Below are 18,166 nucleotides of genomic sequence, written 5' to 3' on the forward strand. Positions count from 1 at the left end.
TTTTCCCTCGTTGCCGTCCCTTACCTCTCCCAGTGACGAAACGCCAGAGAAGAAAGATTGTGGAGACACCGAGGAGTTGTCAGAGGTCGAGCTGGCTGACTTGAGTCTTACTGTGTGACGAGAAAATAGAGAAGGCAATTAGCATGAGACTAGATCTGCAGGCGGCATTTCCTTCCAAAAGAGGCCCTTGAGGAATAGAATAGAATATAGAAGAGACTAGACTGGAATAGGAATAGGAATAGGACAACGTAGAATAGAATAAAATAGATATTGGAAGGAATAGAATAGAATAATGTAGAACAGAAGTTGCCAACCAGTGCGAGAAAATTTTGGTGGGCCGCAGAGAAATCTCACCCCCAGAGCACCCCCCCCCAAAGCAATTAATCCAGGCTGCACAGAAACACAAGGCTGCACCGCCCACATGGTCCCCGGGAACCCTCCCCGCCCACTCACTCCTTACCCGGCAAACTTGCCTGCAAAATTGCTATTTTTCCATTTTCCGACCATCATCTGTTCTGCTGTGCCTGGAGATTTAGATTAGCTAGGAAGCAGGAAACGGTTGGATTTCTTGCTTTCTAGCTGATCTTTAGATCTTCAGTTATGCTTTTAAGCACAGCCGAACCTCCCTTAGGACTAAAGCAGTGCAGACTCAGGTAGCCGATGGCAGAAACACAGATCTCTAAGTGAATCTGTGATTCTGTGAGCAACTCAATCTGCCTGCCTGCTTTGCCTGATTTTGGGTGAAAGTTGCTCTTTTTTTTATAAAAAAAATCAATATTTATATAAATATTTATATTTACATACAAGCCATGCCCAGCTAGTCACATGACCACCAAGCCACACCCACAAATTAGGCCACGCCCACAGAACTAGTTAGTGGTCCCTGGGATTTAAAATTATGAGTTCCCTGAGGTCCAAAAGGTTGGCGACACCTGATGTAGAATAATATAGGGATAGAATAATATAGAATAGAATAACAATAAAATGGAATAGAATAATATAGAATAATATGGAATAGAATGCTATAGAAATATGGTTGAATAGAACAGAACAGAATAGAGTTGGAAGGGACCTTGGAGGTCTTCTAGTCCAGCCCCCTGCTCAAGCAGAAGAACCTGTAATATTTCAGATAAGTGACTGTCTAAACTCTTCTTCAAAACCTCCAGTGATGGAGCTCCCACGATTTCTGGAGACAAGCTGTCCCACTGGTATAATTGTCCTCACTTTTACAAAGTTTCTCCTTATTTCCAGGCTGAATTTCTCCTTGTTCAGTTTTCATCCATTCTTCCTTGTCTGCCTCCAAGTGCTTTGGAAAATAGTTTGACCCACTTCCTCCTCCTCTGGGGCAGCCCCTCAAATATTGGGAGGCTGCTATCATGTCTCCCCTTTCTTCACTAAATAGCCAGGCCCAGTTCCTGCAACCGTTCTTCCTGTGTTTTAGTCTCCAGGCCTTTGATCATCTTAGTTGCTCTTCTCTGAAATTTTTCCAAAGTTTCAACATCTGTTTTTTTTTGTAATGTGGTGACCAAAATTGGTTGCCGTATTCCACATGTAAGGCTTTATAACATTGTAGACTAATACTTCACCTGATTTTGAGTCTATGCCTCTGTTTATACAACAGTGGGCTTCAATTCCCAGAATTGAGCACGGCTGCTACTGAGAATTCTGGGATTTGAAGTCCATGCAGCCGGAAGGCTGAGTGGGAAGACCACACCTGTAACTATAGTTAGTCCTTGACTTACAATATGGTTGTTTTGAAGTTACAAGGGCATCGAAAGCTTCAAAGTGACTTAAGGACGTTTTTTTCAGACTTCAGCAACCTTATGGTCACATGATCAAAATTTGCACGCTTGGCAACTGGCTCATATTTATGATGGTTGCAGTGTCCAGGGTGCAACCTTCTTCTGACAAGCGAGCCAGATTCACTTAAGAACCGTGTTTGTGACTAAGTTATCCCCTGCAAAGTGGTTCATTTAACCACTGTGGCAAGACAAGTTGCAAAACGGGGCGTAAAACTCACTTAGCCACCAATGTTGGGCTCAATTGTGCTCGTAAGTTGAGGGCTCCCCCCGTACTGCCCACCCCACTGGTTCTAGGAGCCCCTAAAAGGCCCCCTCCCCCCCACATCCCAAGGGGCCCTTGTGATCCTTACGGGAGGAAACAGACCCCAAAGGGGTTATCCCGTTGTGGCCCTCAGGTGACGGCCGTCGCATCTCGGAGAGGCTGCTGCAGCGCATTCGGACGTCGGCCTCCTTCTTCTCTTCCTGCGCCTGGAAACAGGGTTAAGGAGGAGGGTGGAGAATAAACAACAGGCTTGGAATTGTTTACAGAAGCAGTTTAAGAAATGCCCCGTCCTTGCATGCAGAATAAAGCATAATTTTAAGATCAATCAATCACAATAGAGCTGGAAGGTACCCTGGAAGGTCATCTAGTCCAGGGGTCACCAAACGTTTGGACCTCAGGAACCACGAAACTCATAATTTTAGATCCCAGGGACCACTAACTGGTTTTGTGGGTGTGGCCTAATTTGTGGGTGTGGCTTGGTGGTCATGTGACTGGCTGGGCATGGCTTGTATGTAAATATTATAAATATTTATGTCAATATTGAATTTTTTATAAAAGAAAGAGCAACTTTTACCCAAAATCAGGCAAAGCGGGCAGGCAGGTTGAGTTGCTCACAGAATCACTTGAGAGATCTGTGTTTCTGCCATCGGCTATCTGAGTCTGTCACATAAAATTTGTTAGCAAGCCATTCCAGTCCAGGGTTTATACCAAAAACGTCAATCAGTCCCACAAACAATCTTTCCTTGCTTTTTCCTTTATTCTGGTTCTGCTTTCACTTTCTAAAATTCTTACTTTGTTTCAATATTTCTGTAATGTTATATCCACACCAGTTCATTCAAAAACAGGATGCTTTCCCTTTTATTTGAGCCAAATTTTTATCAAAAGGTGACACTCTCCATTATACAAAGTCTTCACCTTTTTCCCCTTAAAGAACCTTAAAAAACTGAAAGAAGAAAGAAGGAAAGTAAAAGTGGTTTCTTTTTGTGGACTTTAACGATCATAAAATATAAGAATGATGATTCTCTTCGGGAATTAAAAATGGAACTTAAAAATATGAGAGAATTACTACAGGAAAGAGGCGAATCACTTTGCTCTGTGTTAGAAAAAATGGAAATGGTGATTGAAGAACAAGAAGGAAGAGCTTCAGAGGAGGAGGAGTCGACTCAAGGAGAAGGCATTTTAAATAGACAACACAAAGAACACTACAAAGAAGTGGGGAAAGAAGGAAGTTAGTTAAAAAGTTGAGATTTAAGAAGGCAATTAAAAGAGGGAATACCTGTGAAGTCAGGAAAGGCAGGAAGACTCAGCAGAAAAGGGGAAAGGAAGATATTAAGAAAGAGAGAGAGATAAACTGGAATGAGAAAAGACATGGGGAAAAGAGGGGGAGGGAGAAGCAGCAAGAAACAGGTGCATGAAATAAAGAAATAAGGAAATAGTAAAATGTTGAAAAGAAATTGTTTTTTCAGAGATAATGGTTGATGAATTAAAAAGGGGATCCTGCAGGGTGACAAGGGGTAATAAGAATATTTCTGCAATTAAAAATATTTAGAAAATAGGGTAATATAGATACTCTTATTAAAAATTAAGGGGGGGTAAAATATGCTGTGGAATCCAAATGAAAAGATGTAATGATTAATGGTTTATTGGGAATTAAGATGAGGGAATAAAGGTATATTCTAACCATTAAGGTGTCACACTCAAAATAGTAAAAGGGGGGAAACCTATACTTGTTCTTTTTTCTTTGTGTGTGTGTGTGTTAAAACTTGTATTAATCTAGAATTTTAAAAAAAAGTGTAATGGAAAGGGAATATGACAGACTAAAGAACCAGCTAAATTAATACGTTTAATATAGATTATTAAAAGCAAGGAGAGACATTGGTAAATTTATTATTACTACTATTAGGCAAATATATATTGTTTATTTTTATTTTTAAAATAAATATTAAAGGATTCTATTTGAAATAATTGAAATGAAATAAAAAGATGTTTAGATTGAGATTAATGAAAGAACTTAGAATTAAACTTTATTATTATTATTAGGCAAACACATATTGTTTATCTTTATATTTAAAAATAAATACTAAAGGATTATATTTGAAATAATTGAAATGAAACAAAAAGATGTTTCGATTGAGATTAATGAAAGAGGCTAGAATTAATGTGTTTGTTTCTCTCCTTACTGAAAATTTGGAATGGAAAAAGTAATAATAGAATTAAGTATGCATATATCAATGTATAATTGCTGTCATATTTGTATGTAACGGTGATGACCCGGAAATATGTTGTCCACTAAAAAGAGATTTTTGTTTTTAATGTGAAAAACTGAATAAAGTTTGTTTTAAAAAAAAAATTGTTAGCAAGCCAACTCACAAAATTAATTCACAACACACCATGCATGTAAATATTGAATTGTTTATTTTAAAAAAAGAGCAACTTTCACCCAAAATCAGGCAAAGCAGGCAGGCAGATTGAGTTGCTCGCAGAGTCACAGATTCACTTAGAAATCTGTGTTTCTGCCATCGGCTACCCGAGTCTGCAACTGAATAATAGAAGCAAAGGCTAGCCAAATTGTGCTTACTCACCGAGTGTAGGTCCTGTAGCTGGCGCTGCTTTTCGCTCGGCCCGACATGGACCAGGTGGTTGAAGTTGCTTGGGGAAGAGATGAGCTTGGCACGGAGGCTGGGGTTGCGCATCATCTCTCTGCAAGGGACAGAGGACGGCAGCGCCTAGCACACGGGCACCCTGCTCAGAGGGGCCGGCCAGCTGGCAGCAGCCCAGGGCCACTCGACTACCTGAAACACTTCCTGGAGGGGCTCACACAACGGCCTTAAATTGCAAATTTTTCCAAATTTTTTTCCTACCGGCTCGATGAGAGCGCACTTCGCACATCCAGCACTCAAAAAACCACCCTCTGTGTCAGTGCTAGTGGGGTGAGCTGTTTTTTTAGCTCAGCTGAGGTGTGGTAATCGAGTGCTGAGCTATAAAACAAGGGACTATAGGATAGGAAAGGGCAGGGGGAGTCCAAGTGTTCTGACCAAGGCTTCCCGAGACCGTAATTAAGCACACGCTTAGCCCAAACAACTCTTTGTTTTATTTCAATGCTGGGAATGATTTGAATTCCCAACCTATAATGAATCTCAAACGGTCCCTCGAGATAAGCACCCACCTTTCTCTCGTTGGAATGGCTGCCAACAACTAGAGTGCCAAATGAATTATAAAAAAACAACCGAAGTACAAAGTCCACACAGAGCTTCAAGGATTAATCCGAACAGAGCGAACGACTTTGCTTCCTGCAAAGGTTTCTCTACTTTTGCACCTCCTTTATACCTTAGGGGAGGGGCAATCACCTCCTCCCAGCCTTACTCCCGAGTTTCCCCTTTTGTTTCAGCTGCTCTCGCCTTCTGGCAGCTCTGTGCATACGTGCACTGGGAACAGGCTCCCCTTGCTCCTCTGCCTCGCTGCTGCCAGACTCCAGAAGCTCCAGCACCCCACTCCCAGATGGTCCTGGCCCCATCTGCATCCGACGCAGGACCCTCGTCCGAGCCCTCTCCAGACTCCCTGACTGGTCCCCTTTCTTCCCCACCGTCTGATTTCACTGCCCTCTGCACAGGCTGCCCGCGAACCAGAACACAAAGGTGGTATTTGCCGGTTCTCCAAACTATTCAAAATTCCCACTACCAGTACGCCAGAACTGGCCTGAACCGGCTGAAGACCACCTCTGGTCTTCCAGCACAACGTATGGCAGTGCTCGACTAGAATTTCCATTGGTAAGCAACGCAGAATTATTTCTTCATTTAGCATACCGCAATACGGATGGTCCTCAACGGAGAACCACAGCTATGCCCACCATTTCTGCTGCTAAGACGAGACACAGCTAAGTGAATTTTTGCCCCGTTATACGACCTTCCCTGTCCCAGTTGTTCAGCGAATCACCTCCGCTGCTTAATTTGTCACATGGTTGTTAAGTGAGTCAGACTTAGTTTGTCAGAAGGTCGCAAAAGGACACAGCGACCAACATAAACATAATGTCAACTCAAAAATATTTCTCTGGTCTTTTAGAGTTGCCAGCAGAAAGGGAGTGGGGGAAGTAGTGCATTTGTTGTGGCTCGCTGGCAGCAGGTGAGGACGGCTGAGGTCTCGGAGAGCGAGGACTCGGATGAGGGGCCTGCGTGTGGGGCAGGGATGGGGCCAGGACCATCAGGGAGTGGAATGCTGCCTTCGGAGATTGAGGAGGCTGGCAGCAGCAATGAAGAGGCCCCCGAGGAGCCTGTGCCCAGGGTGTGTGTGCACAGGGCTGCTTGAAGGAAAGAGCAGCTGTAGCAGCACATGCGACTCAGGAGTAAGGCTGCAAGGTAATGGCCCCTCCCTCAAGAGATAAAAGCCAGCTGAGAAACTGGAGTTCTTTGCAGGAAGCAAGGACGTTTTTGCACTCAAGCCTTGTGGACGTTCGGAATATCTTGGTTGGTGTTTGGAGACTTTTTGGGTTTGAAATGTTTCTTGGCAACTTAACCTAGTGTTCTTGGCAGCCTTGCACAACCTTGGCAAGGCTCTCGTTCTTATCAGAAATAATTAATTTGAAACAGCCTTTTAACCAGGAAGGAACGGAATTCGTAAAGAATCATTAAAGAGTTTTGCTGTTATCTCTGTTTTGTGTTTGTTTTCTTGGAACAAGGTTTGGGTCAGAACAGCACTCCTTAAATGCTTTCATAGATAATTTCTAGGCGACCGAAGCTTCTGGCGCACAAGATTATTACTGGAGAGCATGATGGATGACTCTTGGCTATGGAGGTGTCCCATTGGAGAATATACATCCAGGGGGTGGGGGGGAAGACCAGGGTCAAGGGGGAAATGAATGATGTGTCTCAGAGTCGGCTACACCCAGGTAACACCGACATGTTCACTCCTAATAAATCATTTTTTTCAACTCTGGGAGACGCGGCTAGAGGCTCATGATTCGAATGGGGGTGGATTGTCGGAGTGAGTCAGTTGCCAACTTGCCTGATCACGTGACCCTGGGGATGCTGCCAGGTGGAAAAAGTGTGGGGAAATGGTCATAAGTCCCTTTTTTCCCCAGTGCCGTTGTAATTTGGAGCAGTCACTAAATAAAACAGTTGTAAGTCGGGGACTCTCTAGGGTACATGGCTAACGGTCATAAAAAAATCACCTTGTTATGAGATGGGTGGCGAACAAATTTAACAAAGAAGAATAAAAATATCCAGCGTTTTGGATTTGCGTAATATGCCAAGCCACATTGAAATGAACCAGGATTACAATCAAACCAAACTTGGCCTGCAATGCAGATTTTTCACTGGCTGAGGTAAATGAAAATGGCACCGGATGTTGCAACAGCCCGTCTAGCTTCTGAACAGCAGCCGTCACAAAATCCCCCTCTCTGAATAGCCTCACCTCCTCTGATGTTGCCGCTCCTCCTCGGTGATCCGGAAAGAGAAGCACCGCTTGTGCCTAGTCCTCATGAGGTACCGCCGGCTGTTATCAGTGGTCTGGGGAATTTCGAACTCATCCTGGTCTGGAGAAGGAAGGAAAGTCAGGCTCCTCACATCAAATTTGTTAGTGGTTAGTGAATGGTTTAGTGAACAGATTAACAGACCTGGAAGGGACCTTGTAGGTCATCTAGTCCAACCCCCCCACCCAAGCAGGAGACCCTACAGCACCTCTGACAAAGGACAGTCCAGTCTCTTCTTGAAAGCCTCCAGGGATGAAGCTCCCACAACTTCCGAAGGCAACTTCTTTCCCATTGTTGATTGTTCTCACTGTCAGAAAGTTTCTCCTTATTTCCAGGTTGAATCTCTCCTTGTTCAGTTTCCATCCATTATTCCTTGTTTGGCCTTCAGGTGTTTTGGAGAATAGCTTGACCCCCTTCCTCCTCTCTGGGGCAGCTCCTCCAATACTGGAAGGCTGCTCTCCTGTCTCCCCTGGTCCTTCTCTTCCCTAGACTAGCCAGGCCCAGTTCCTGCAACCGGTCATCGTATGTTTCAGCCTCCAGTCCCCTCATCATCCTGGTTGCTCTTCTCTGCACTCTTTCCAGAGTCTCAATCTCATTTTTATAGTGTGGTGACCAAAACTGGATGCAGGACTCCAGGCGTGGCCTTACTAAGGCTTTACACAGAGTGGGATTAGTACCTCTTGGCTAGTTGGTTATTGTGAGATGCAGCACAATCTGATAACTTGTGCTTTATTGCAGTGTTAATGCACATTTTTGCATGTATAACTACGGATAGTCCTTGCCTTACGACCACAATTGAACCCCAAAATTTCTGTTACTAAGCGAGACATTGGTTAAATGAGTTTTGTCCCGTTTTACGACCTTTCTTGCCACAGTTATGAAGTGAATTACTGCCGTGGATTACTACAAGTAGTCACTTGGTTGTTAAGTGAATCTGGTTTCCCCATTGACTTTGATTGTCAGAAGGTTGCAAAAGGACATCACTTAGCAACGGTCACAAGTATGAACCAGTGGCCAAGCATCTGAATTTGGACCCCATGATCATGGGAATGCTGGCCATAAGTGTGAAAAATGGTCATAATCACATTTTTCAGCGCTGTTATAACTTCGATCAATCACCGAATGAACTGTTAAGTCGAGGACTATCTGTAAATATATATATTTCTGGATTTATTTTAACATTAGCCGCCCGGCGAGATGGATGGCAAGCAAATTTCATTAAATCAATCAATCTGCAGACCCACAAAACAACAGCATTCAGACCCGGGTCAAAATTGTCATGCGAATGCAACTCCCGTTCCCTCGGCAAAATTCCTGGCTCCCTTCTTTTACCTGCTTGGCGCCCCGCCCCTCCTCCTTACCTGCACCTTTGTTCCTGAGGTAGGTGAGCCGGACTTTTTCGCTGCCGAAGGTGCACAACGAGCCTTCGGGATTCAGTGCACGCACCTGAGCGGAGGAGAAAGGGATGTCAACGGATGTCCTTCGCCAATGGGCGGGCTTCAAAAAAAATTTTTTTAGCAAGCAGTTCTCTGCCAGGTGGGTGTGGCCTAGTCAGCCTCCTGCACCAGGGTGGGGGGGGGATTTTCACCCTCCCCAGACTCAGGAGGCTTTCCTCGAGTCTCCAGGAGGGCGAAAATGGCCTCCCTGGGCCCCAGAGGCTCTGTGGAGACCGAAAACGAGCCCATTTCCGGCCTTTCGGAACTTCTGGTTCAACCTGTTTTTCACCCTCCTTCAGCCTCCACGCAGGCCCTGCCCTTACCTAGGATCCAAAATGGGCCATGTGGAGATCTTGGGAGGGGAGGGGCGGATGGGGCCAGCCAGTCGTTGCAACTCCCGGTTCGGCGAGCCAGGTGTAAAAATGAACATCCAGTTCAGCCGAACCGGTGCAAACCGGTATAGCAGCCCACCCCTGCCCTCCTCGCCTCTCCATAATCCCCAACCCCTAGTGGGCCAACCTTTCTTCTGCTACAGCTTCAACATCAAGGAGGGACACAGGACTACACACACACAAAAACGCACCACACACACGGACACACATCGCCCCACCACACACACACACACACACACACACACACGGAGGGGAACCATCCTTTCCTATTGCAAGGAAGCCAACCCCTCCTTTCTCTACACCAGAGGCCTCATTCTCGCGGCCCACGGGCCAATTGCGGCCTGCAGTCCGATATCCTGTGGCCCCCACCGTGATATGAAAGTATCATATTAATGTGCTCTCCATGCGTCGCTAGCTGGCTGAACACTTCTACGTGCGGCCCAGCCTCACCCAGACTCTGCCTCCAGCGTAAATAGTGTTTGAGACCCCTGCTCTACACCAACCCAGGAGTCAAAGAGAAAATATTTGGGGATGTATTGTTTGCCAGCCCATCCTTTGAGACACCCCACCTGTTCCCAGATGCACACAAAGTCACCTGGCCTGAGAACAGGGGTGTCAAACTTGATTTCATTGAGGGCCATATCAGGGTTGTGTTTGAGGGTAGGCATAGCCAGCTCGACATCACTCGTGTCGGGGGCACCGGTGGTAGCCCAGGGCTAAGACAGGACTTATCTTCCTTCCTCCCTTCCTCCCTCCCTCCCATTCATCCATCTTTTTCTCTATTCTACCCATTTCCTTCCTTCCTTCTTTCCTTCCTCCCATTCATCCATCTTTTTTTCTATTCTACCCATTTCCTTCCTTCCTCCCATTCATCCATCTTTTTCTCTATTCTACCCATTTCCTTCCTTCCTCCCTCCCTCCCTCCCATTCATCCATCTTTTTCTCTATTCTACCCATTTCCTTCCTTCCTTCTTTCCTTCCTCCCATTCATCCATCTTTTTCTCTATTCTACCCATTTCCTTCCTTCCTTCTTTCCTTCCTCCCATTCATCCATCTTTTTCTCTATTCTACCCATTTCCTCCCTCCCTCCCATTCATCCATCTTTTTCTCTATTCTACCCATTTCCTTCCTTCCTTCTTTCCTTCCTCCCATTCATCCATCTTTTCTCTATTCTACCCATTTCCTTCCTTCCTTCTTTCCTTCCTCCCATTCATCCATCTTTTTCTCTATTCTACCCATTTCCTCCCTTCCTCCCTCCCTCCCTCCCATTCATCCATCTTTTTCTCTATTCTACCCATTTCCTTCCTTCCTCCCATTCATCCATCTTTTTCTCTATTCTACCCATTCCTTCCTTCCTTCTTTCCTTCCTCCCATTCATCCATCTTTTCTCTATTCTACCCATTTCCTTCCTTCCTCCCTCCCTCCCTCCCATTCATCCATCTTTTTCTCTATTCTACCCATTTCCTTCCTTCCTTCTTTCCTTCCTCCCATTCATCCATCTTTTTCTCTATTCTACCCATTTCCTTCCTTCCTCCCATTCATCCATCTTTTTCTCTATTCTACCCATTTCCTTCCTTCCTCCCATTCATCCATCTTTTTTCTATTCTACCCATTTCCTTCCTTCCTTCTTTCCTTCCTCCCATTCATCCATCTTTTTCTCATTCTACCCATTTCCTTCCTTCCTCCCTCCTCCCTCCCATTCATCCATCTTTTCTCTATTCTACCCATTTCCTTCCTTCCTTCTTTCCTTCCTCCCATTCATCCATCTTTTCTCTATTCTACCCATTTCCTTCCTTCCTCCCCATCCATCTATTCTACCCATTTCCTTCCTTCCTCCCATTCATCCATCTTTTTTCTATTCTACCCATTTCCTTCCTTCCTCCCTCCCTCCCTCCCATTCATCCATCTTTTTCTCTATTCTACCCATTTCCTTCCTTCCTTCTTTCCTTCCTCCCATTCATCCATCTTTTTCTCTATTCTACCCATTTCCTTCCTTCCTTCTTTCCTTCCTCCCATTCATCCATCTTTTTCTCTATTCTACCCATTTCCTTCCTTCCTCCCATTCATCCATCTTTTTCTCTATTCTACCCATTTCCTTCCTTCCTCCCATTCATCCATCTTTTTCTCTATTCTACCCATTTCCTCCCTCCCTCCCATTCATCCATCTTTTCTCTATTCTACCCATTTCCTTCCTTCCTCCCATTCATCCATCTTTTTCTCTATTCTACCCATTTCCTTCTTCCTTCCTCCCATTCATCCATCTTTTTCTCTATTCTACCTATTTCTTTCCTTCCTTCCTTTTCTCCTTTTTCCTTCCCTCTTTGTTCTCCTTTTTTCTTCCTTCCCCTTTCCTTCTTTTTCCTTCCTTGCTCTCTTCCCATCTTCCCATCTTTTTCCTTTGTCTTTCCTCTTTCCCTTTTCTCCTTTCCTGTCCCTTCTTGCATGCTCAAATGCAAAAGTTGTTTTATTTTTAGTTTGTTTTGCTAGCCCCTCCGGCTTCGAAAATGGGGGGGGGGCACCGCGGGCCAGTCCTTTGCTGTTTCCAGACCGGTCCTGTGGGCCAGATCTAAGTACCCCGCAGGTGTGCTCAGATCCGGCCCCCAGGCCTTGAATTTGACACTCCTACCTTAGAAGAAGCAGGACTGGGTATGAACACATGTTGCACCCTGCTGGCAACGTCTTCATTTCCCTTCCTCAAGTTACAACCATTCATTTACTGAGCATTGGAAGATACCATAGCATTGAAAAGGGGGACTTAGAACCATTTCTCACACTTATGACCCTTGCAGCATCTCCATGGTTACACAATAAAAATCCAGATGCTCGGCAACCGACTCGTATTTATGACGTCTGCAGTATCCCAGGGGAGTTACGCAATCCCCTTTTGTGACCTTCTAACCAGCAAAGCCCGATTCACTGAACAACCTTGTTTCTACCTTAACCACTGCAGTGATTACAACTAGCAAGAAAAGTTGTAAAATGGGGCCAAATTCACTTATCCACAGAAAGTTGTCAGAAGGTCATAAAAGGGGGATCGCGTGATGCCAGGATGCTGTGACCGACATAAATATGAGTCAGCTGCCAAGCATCCAAATTTTGATTATGTGACCACAGGTTGTTAAGTGTGAAAAATGGTCCTAAGTCCCTTTTTCCAATGCAGTCCTAACCTTGAATGGTCACTAAACAAATAATTATACGTCGAGGACAACTGTATCGCTACAATCATGGCTTAAAGGCACCCATCCTATCAAATTATTTTATGTTCAGGAATGGAGAAGGCAATGGTGGGATTCAACCAGTGTAACAACCGGTTCGGTGAACTGGTCTGAACCGGCTGAATCCCACCCCTGGGAGGAGGCCTTTTGAGCAGCAGCCTCACACCCTGCGGCGTCCATTTTGTGAAAGCGCTCACGGTCGACTGTCAAGCCTGCATCCTGATCGCTGATCCAGCACCTCTTTAGTAGAGTTTTACTCTTTGCTTGTTATTGGGATAGAAAACACGGTGGGCACCTTTTTCAGACAGACAGTTTGAATCCACTCGGCCTTCCGTACGTCAAAGATATCTAGGCTGTTTTCGCTGAATACTGACAAATAAGGGGCATTATAGCCTGAAATGGAAAAGAGCACAGGGTTAATGCCGGTGTGCCAAGTCTGCCCCTCATACTCGGCAGCCACCCACATCCTCCCGCAATCCTGCTGTCATGCCCCTGTCGGAATCTGATTCGGTGGAGGAAGCCAAGCAGCTGACAGGGAGTGGGAGTGTGGCTCCATTGGCTGTGGAGGAAACTGGGGAAGGTCAAAGTCTCGCTGGGCAGAGCAGTGGAGAGGGAGAACAAGGGAGAGGGAGTTCAGAGAAAGACTCAGGCCCACCCCCTCTTCATCCTAGGGCACGTAGGGAGAAATGGAGAAGAGAGCAATGTGGGTTGTGTGGCTTATGGGGGAGGAAAAGGCCCTGATTCCCTTCATTAGCCACACCTGGGAATGAGAGTTTAAAAGAGATGCATGCTGACTGTGGCAGCTGTTGGGAGCAAACATGAATTTATCTGGTATCATCGTGGCTTATCTGTGTTCCTGGCGTCTTCCCAACTCTGTGAGTTTTGCCGTGCTTTCAAGTCTGAAATTCCTGCTCTGTCAAGCCAATTACTTTAAGTTACAATTTGTGTATACCTTGTTTTGGACTGAATTTTCTACAGTTAAAGGCTGTTCCTGGGAGAGCTTTTCTCCAGCCAAAGGTAACCTGGACACTGGGGGCAAAGTTGGAGATAATAAAGGGACTCCTATTTGACTGTGTTACCTTTGCGCCACGCCCCTTTGGGTCATCACACCTGCCGATTATGCTGTGATTGGCTTAATGCTAGTTTACCAAATAAGCCACAATAGGCTGGGCTTTGTAGCCAAGGGGCCACGCCTGCATTTTGCATCGGAGTAGGATTCATATTCTAATAGAGAAGATTCTTAAAGTTGAGCCTAAAGATAAAACCAGAAGCTTTTCTTTGGGGGCAAAAGACTTGGGAAAAATATTTGGAAGTTTGATATATATACAGTGTATATATATATATAGCCCATAAATATAAAATATTTGGAACTTTGATATATATATCAAAGTTCCAAATATTTTATATTTATGGGCTTGCAAGTTCTTTTGTTGTGGTATCCTGGGTCCTGCGTTGTAATCTCCTGGGTCGTTTGGACCCAGGATACCACAACAGGACCCAGGACCCAGGATACCACAACAAAAGAACTCGCAAGCCCATCACACAACCCATTACCCAAGCAGTTAAAACACGAGAGGCTAATGGGGAAAAAAAATCACCACAAAACAAACGACCCAGGAGATTACAGCACAAGATCCAGGATATCTCCACAACAAAACTCACAAGGCCATCACACAGCCCATTATACCAACATCAGCTCCATCAACCAATCAAGAGGCAGCAGTGTAGCCAACCAGCCCAGCACATCAGCCCCCACCACCAGTATTTATAGCGAGACGGCAGCTCCGATCTCACACAAAGTCAGTGTCTGGATGGGTAGTTGTCGAAGTTTCTCCGCAGCCTTCGGCTTCCCATTGCTCCTTGCAATATTCAAACATTTTTTGCAGGGTCCCCTCGATAGAGTGAAGTTCTTTTCAAAGAAAAAAAAGAAATTCCTCTCCGGGTTGACCTCTATTGCAGATTCTGCTTTATGTGAGCACCGGACTTTTCCCTTTCAACGGATAAGAATGAACTTCTGAAAGCTAGGTACTTCAAAAGGAATTCTTTATTGAAAGGAAGTGGTCTCTTGGCGTAGGAAAGAGACAGCTGGGATGGAAGAACCAAGGGAGTAACCCTCACCCGGGGAAACCGTCAACCCAGGTGGAAAAGGGAGCTGGAGGCCCTTTCTGATCAGGAAGAAGGGGTCGAGGAACCACTGGCAGATGATCGACTGAAACGGTACATAAATCGCCTCATGAGGGAAGCCTTGGAGGGCCTCAATGTGCGGGATGAACCAGGTCTCCAACGAAGGAGAGCGAGTGAACCAGAAATTGAGAGAACCCGAGCCGTCACCCCTGATCCAGCTGAGGATGAACAAGCAATGGGACAAACTGGAGGACCAGCAGCCCTACCAGGTACCCGACCCCTTGCCACTCCAGAGCAGGGCAACCCAGAGACATACAACTGCAGAGAAAGGTCCCGCCCTTGGGGGTAAAATTCGATGGGGAACCCCCAGAAACTGGGATTATTCCTGGCGCAAGTCCTCACCTACATGCAAGAATACGGGCGGAATTTCCCCAGCGAGTCGTCACCCTGGGCCTAGAAGGGGCAGGAGCCAGATGGATGGTGACCCTCCACAACGTTAGCGCCCCAGAACTGAGGAACCTCGATCGATTCATGACAGCCCTACGCCACCGCTTCGAAGACCCCCTCACCGATAGAAAAGCCCGCGACCGCATTAGACTTGTAAAGCAAGGCTGCTGCCCGGTAGCTGAATACACCGAGGAATTTTGTGATCTGGCCGGCCGAGTCGACTGGCCAGAAGATATCCTAGTCTGTTGGTTCAAAGATGGACTCAGCGACAACCTGTACACTGCCTGCTTGGCCCGTGGGGCCCCCAAACCTCCTGCATGAATGAAACTTGTTCTTTGAGGAAACGGCTTGCCTCAGAAGTTCTGTTTGCTCTATGGGTGTGTTACTTGGAACCCTGACAGAGCCCACTGGCATGTACAGAAGGGACGAACCATAGCACCCATCATCCCCAACCAAAGCCCTCCCCCCTCTCCAAATCCGCGACTCACAGCAGCTGAGAGGAGCAGCTGGCCACATCAGCTCCTGGGCCCGGCTCCGGTAGCCGTGCGCGTCCACATAGAGGCCGAATCCGCTGAAGCACAAGATGAACTCGCTCAGGCTGACCTCCACGGCTTTCAGCGCTTCCATCTGGGCCACGGCGGATGCCCGGATGTCGTCTGCGTGGGGCAGGCTGACAGGGGACCCTTCATTGAGCAGAGGGTAGAGGGAGAAGCCAGACGGGTAGCCCACGCAGAGGCGGTCACCCAACACATCCAGGCACTGGACGTATCCCGGCGCTTGGATCTCCTTGATACGGCGGTGGGGCGGGTGTGTGGCAGCCATCTGGAAGCACAGGACCTGGCGTTTGCAGGCCACACAGAGCACGGGGGTCGTGCCGCGGCAGATTAGCCCCACGGCCACCGCCTGGCAGCCTTTGGCCTCCAGCACTTTGGTCCCCGGCGCCTCGGGGGTCTCCAGCTCCGCCCACGAGAAGACGCGGAGTCCGTGGTTCTTGCCGCAGAGCACAGAGAGCAGCTGAGCTTCGGGGGAGACCAGCAGCAGCTGCACCCGCCGGCAGTCGCCCACCCGCAGCACATCTGGAGGGGAGACAAGCGGTCAGCTGCAGCCACCCCAATGCCGTCTAGGCACAACGGCGGGAAATCAAGAGCAGGGAAATTGTGGTGTGAACCTTAGGAAAGAAATACAGCTAGTCCTTGACTTACCGTCATCCATTTGGTGGGCAAAATTACAATGGCACTGAAAAAAATGCGACAGAGGAGCTTTTTTCCCCACACTTATGACCGTTGCAGCTTTCCCATGGTCAAATGATCAAAATTCAGCCACTTGGCAACTGACTCATATTTATGACGGTTTACAGTGTCCCGGGGGTTACGTGATCGACTTTTAGGACCTTCTGACCAGCAAAGTCAACAGGCAAGTCAGATTCACTAAACAACCCATATTACTAACAGATTAACAGATTTAGAAGGGACCTTGTAGGTCATCTAGTCCAACCCCCTGCCCAAGCAGGGGACCCTACACCATTTCTGACAGATGGCAGTCCAGCCTCTTCTTGGAAGCCTCCAGGGATGGAGCTCCCACAACTTCTGAAGGCAACTTCTCTTCCCCTGGTTGATTGTTTCTCACTGTCAGGAAATTTCTCCTTATTTCCAGGTTGAATCTCTCCTTGATCACTTTCCATCCATTATTCCTTCTTTGGCCTTCAGGTGCTTTGGAGTATAGCTTGACCCTCTCCTCCTCTCTGGGGCAGCCCCTCAAATATTGGAGGACCGCTATCCTGTCTCCCCTGGTCCTTCTCTTCCCTAGACTAGCCAGGCCCAGTTCCTGTAACCGTTCATCGTATGTTTTAGCCTCCAGTCCCCTCATCATCCTGGTTGCTCTTCTCTGCACTTTTTCTAGAGTCTCAACTTCTTTTTTATTGTATGGTAACCAAAACTGGATGCAGTACTCTAGGTGTGGCCTTACTAAGGCTTTATAGAGTGGAATTAGTACTTCCCTTGATCTTGATTGTATCCCTCTGTTAATGCAGTTTAGGATTGCATTGGCTTTTAACTTAACAACTTAACAACTGCAGTTATTCCCTTAACCACTGTGGTAAGAAGGGACGTATAATGGGGCAAAATTCAGTTAACAACTGTCCCGCTTAGCAATAGAAATTTTCAGCTCAATGCTGTAAATCAAGGACAACCTGTATCTTGTTGCTTTAAAAATACGTGAGACCATTTAGCTGGCTTCCCAAATCAACTGAGCTTCTAGCTTTGCACAACACGCCAGTTTCAGACACAAATGCAAATACAGGTAGTCCTTGACTTAGGAGCACAACGGAGGCAAAAAAGAAAAGATACACACAGAGAGAAAAAGAGACAGTGACAGAAAGACAGAGAGAAAGAGAAAGAGGGAGAGAAAGAGAAAAAGAGAGAAAAAGAGGAAGAGAGAGAAAGAGAGAGAAAAGAGAGAAAAGAAAGAAAGAGAAAGAGAAAGAGAGAGAAAAGAGAAAGAGAAAAAGAGAAACAGAAAAAGAAAGAGAGAGAGAGAAAGAAAGAGAAAAACAGAGAAAGAGAGAACGAGAAAGAGAGAAAAAGAGAAAGAGAAAAGAGAGAAAGAGAAAAAGAAAAAGAAAAAGAGAGAAAGAGGAAGAGAGAAAGAGAGAGAAAAGAAAGAGAGAAGAGAAACAGAAAGAGAGAGAGAGAAGAGAGAGAGAGAAAGAGAAACAGAGAAAGAAAGAGAGAAAGAAAGAGAGAAAAACAGAGAAAGAGAGAGAGAGAACGAGAAAGAGAGAAAGAGAGAAAAAGAAAAAGAGAGAAAGAGAAAAAGAGAGAGAGAGAGAGAAATAGCTGAGATCAGTTGGGACCAACTGGATTGCTCACCATTTGTCCTGAGATTAACAAGGAAAAGTCCGTAATCTGTACCCAGAGTGAGTCGTTCCCGGTCTGCAAAAATAAAAAAACACACAGCATCACAATTAGTGTAGTCCAGGGGTGGCTGTGGTACTGCACTGGGGCCAGTTTGTAACCAGACCACACA

General features: G+C 46.1%; 1 protein-coding gene across 1 annotated transcript in view; it reads right to left on the reverse strand.

The window, feature by feature from the left end:
- Positions 1-18,166, reverse strand: part of CDC42BPG (CDC42 binding protein kinase gamma) — a 99,578-nt gene that overhangs the window by 2,683 nt on the left and 78,729 nt on the right. Inside the window, exons 29-36 of the mRNA XM_087943697.1 lie at positions 18,010-18,072; positions 15,631-16,218; positions 12,867-12,964; positions 8,890-8,974; positions 7,471-7,591; positions 4,647-4,764; positions 2,153-2,270; positions 25-110 (exon numbers count right to left, since the gene is read on the reverse strand). Of these exons, the coding sequence (XP_087799823.1) occupies positions 25-110; positions 2,153-2,270; positions 4,647-4,764; positions 7,471-7,591; positions 8,890-8,974; positions 12,867-12,964; positions 15,631-16,218; positions 18,010-18,072 (1,277 nt within the window). The remainder of the gene's footprint in view (positions 1-24; positions 111-2,152; positions 2,271-4,646; positions 4,765-7,470; positions 7,592-8,889; positions 8,975-12,866; positions 12,965-15,630; positions 16,219-18,009; positions 18,073-18,166) is intronic.

The sequence above is a fragment of the Notechis scutatus genome, chromosome 14, assembly GCF_049901735.1.
Source record: "Notechis scutatus isolate UNSWTSFEM ecotype Mainland chromosome 14, rNotScu1.2, whole genome shotgun sequence".
NCBI lineage: Eukaryota > Metazoa > Chordata > Lepidosauria > Squamata > Elapidae > Notechis > Notechis scutatus.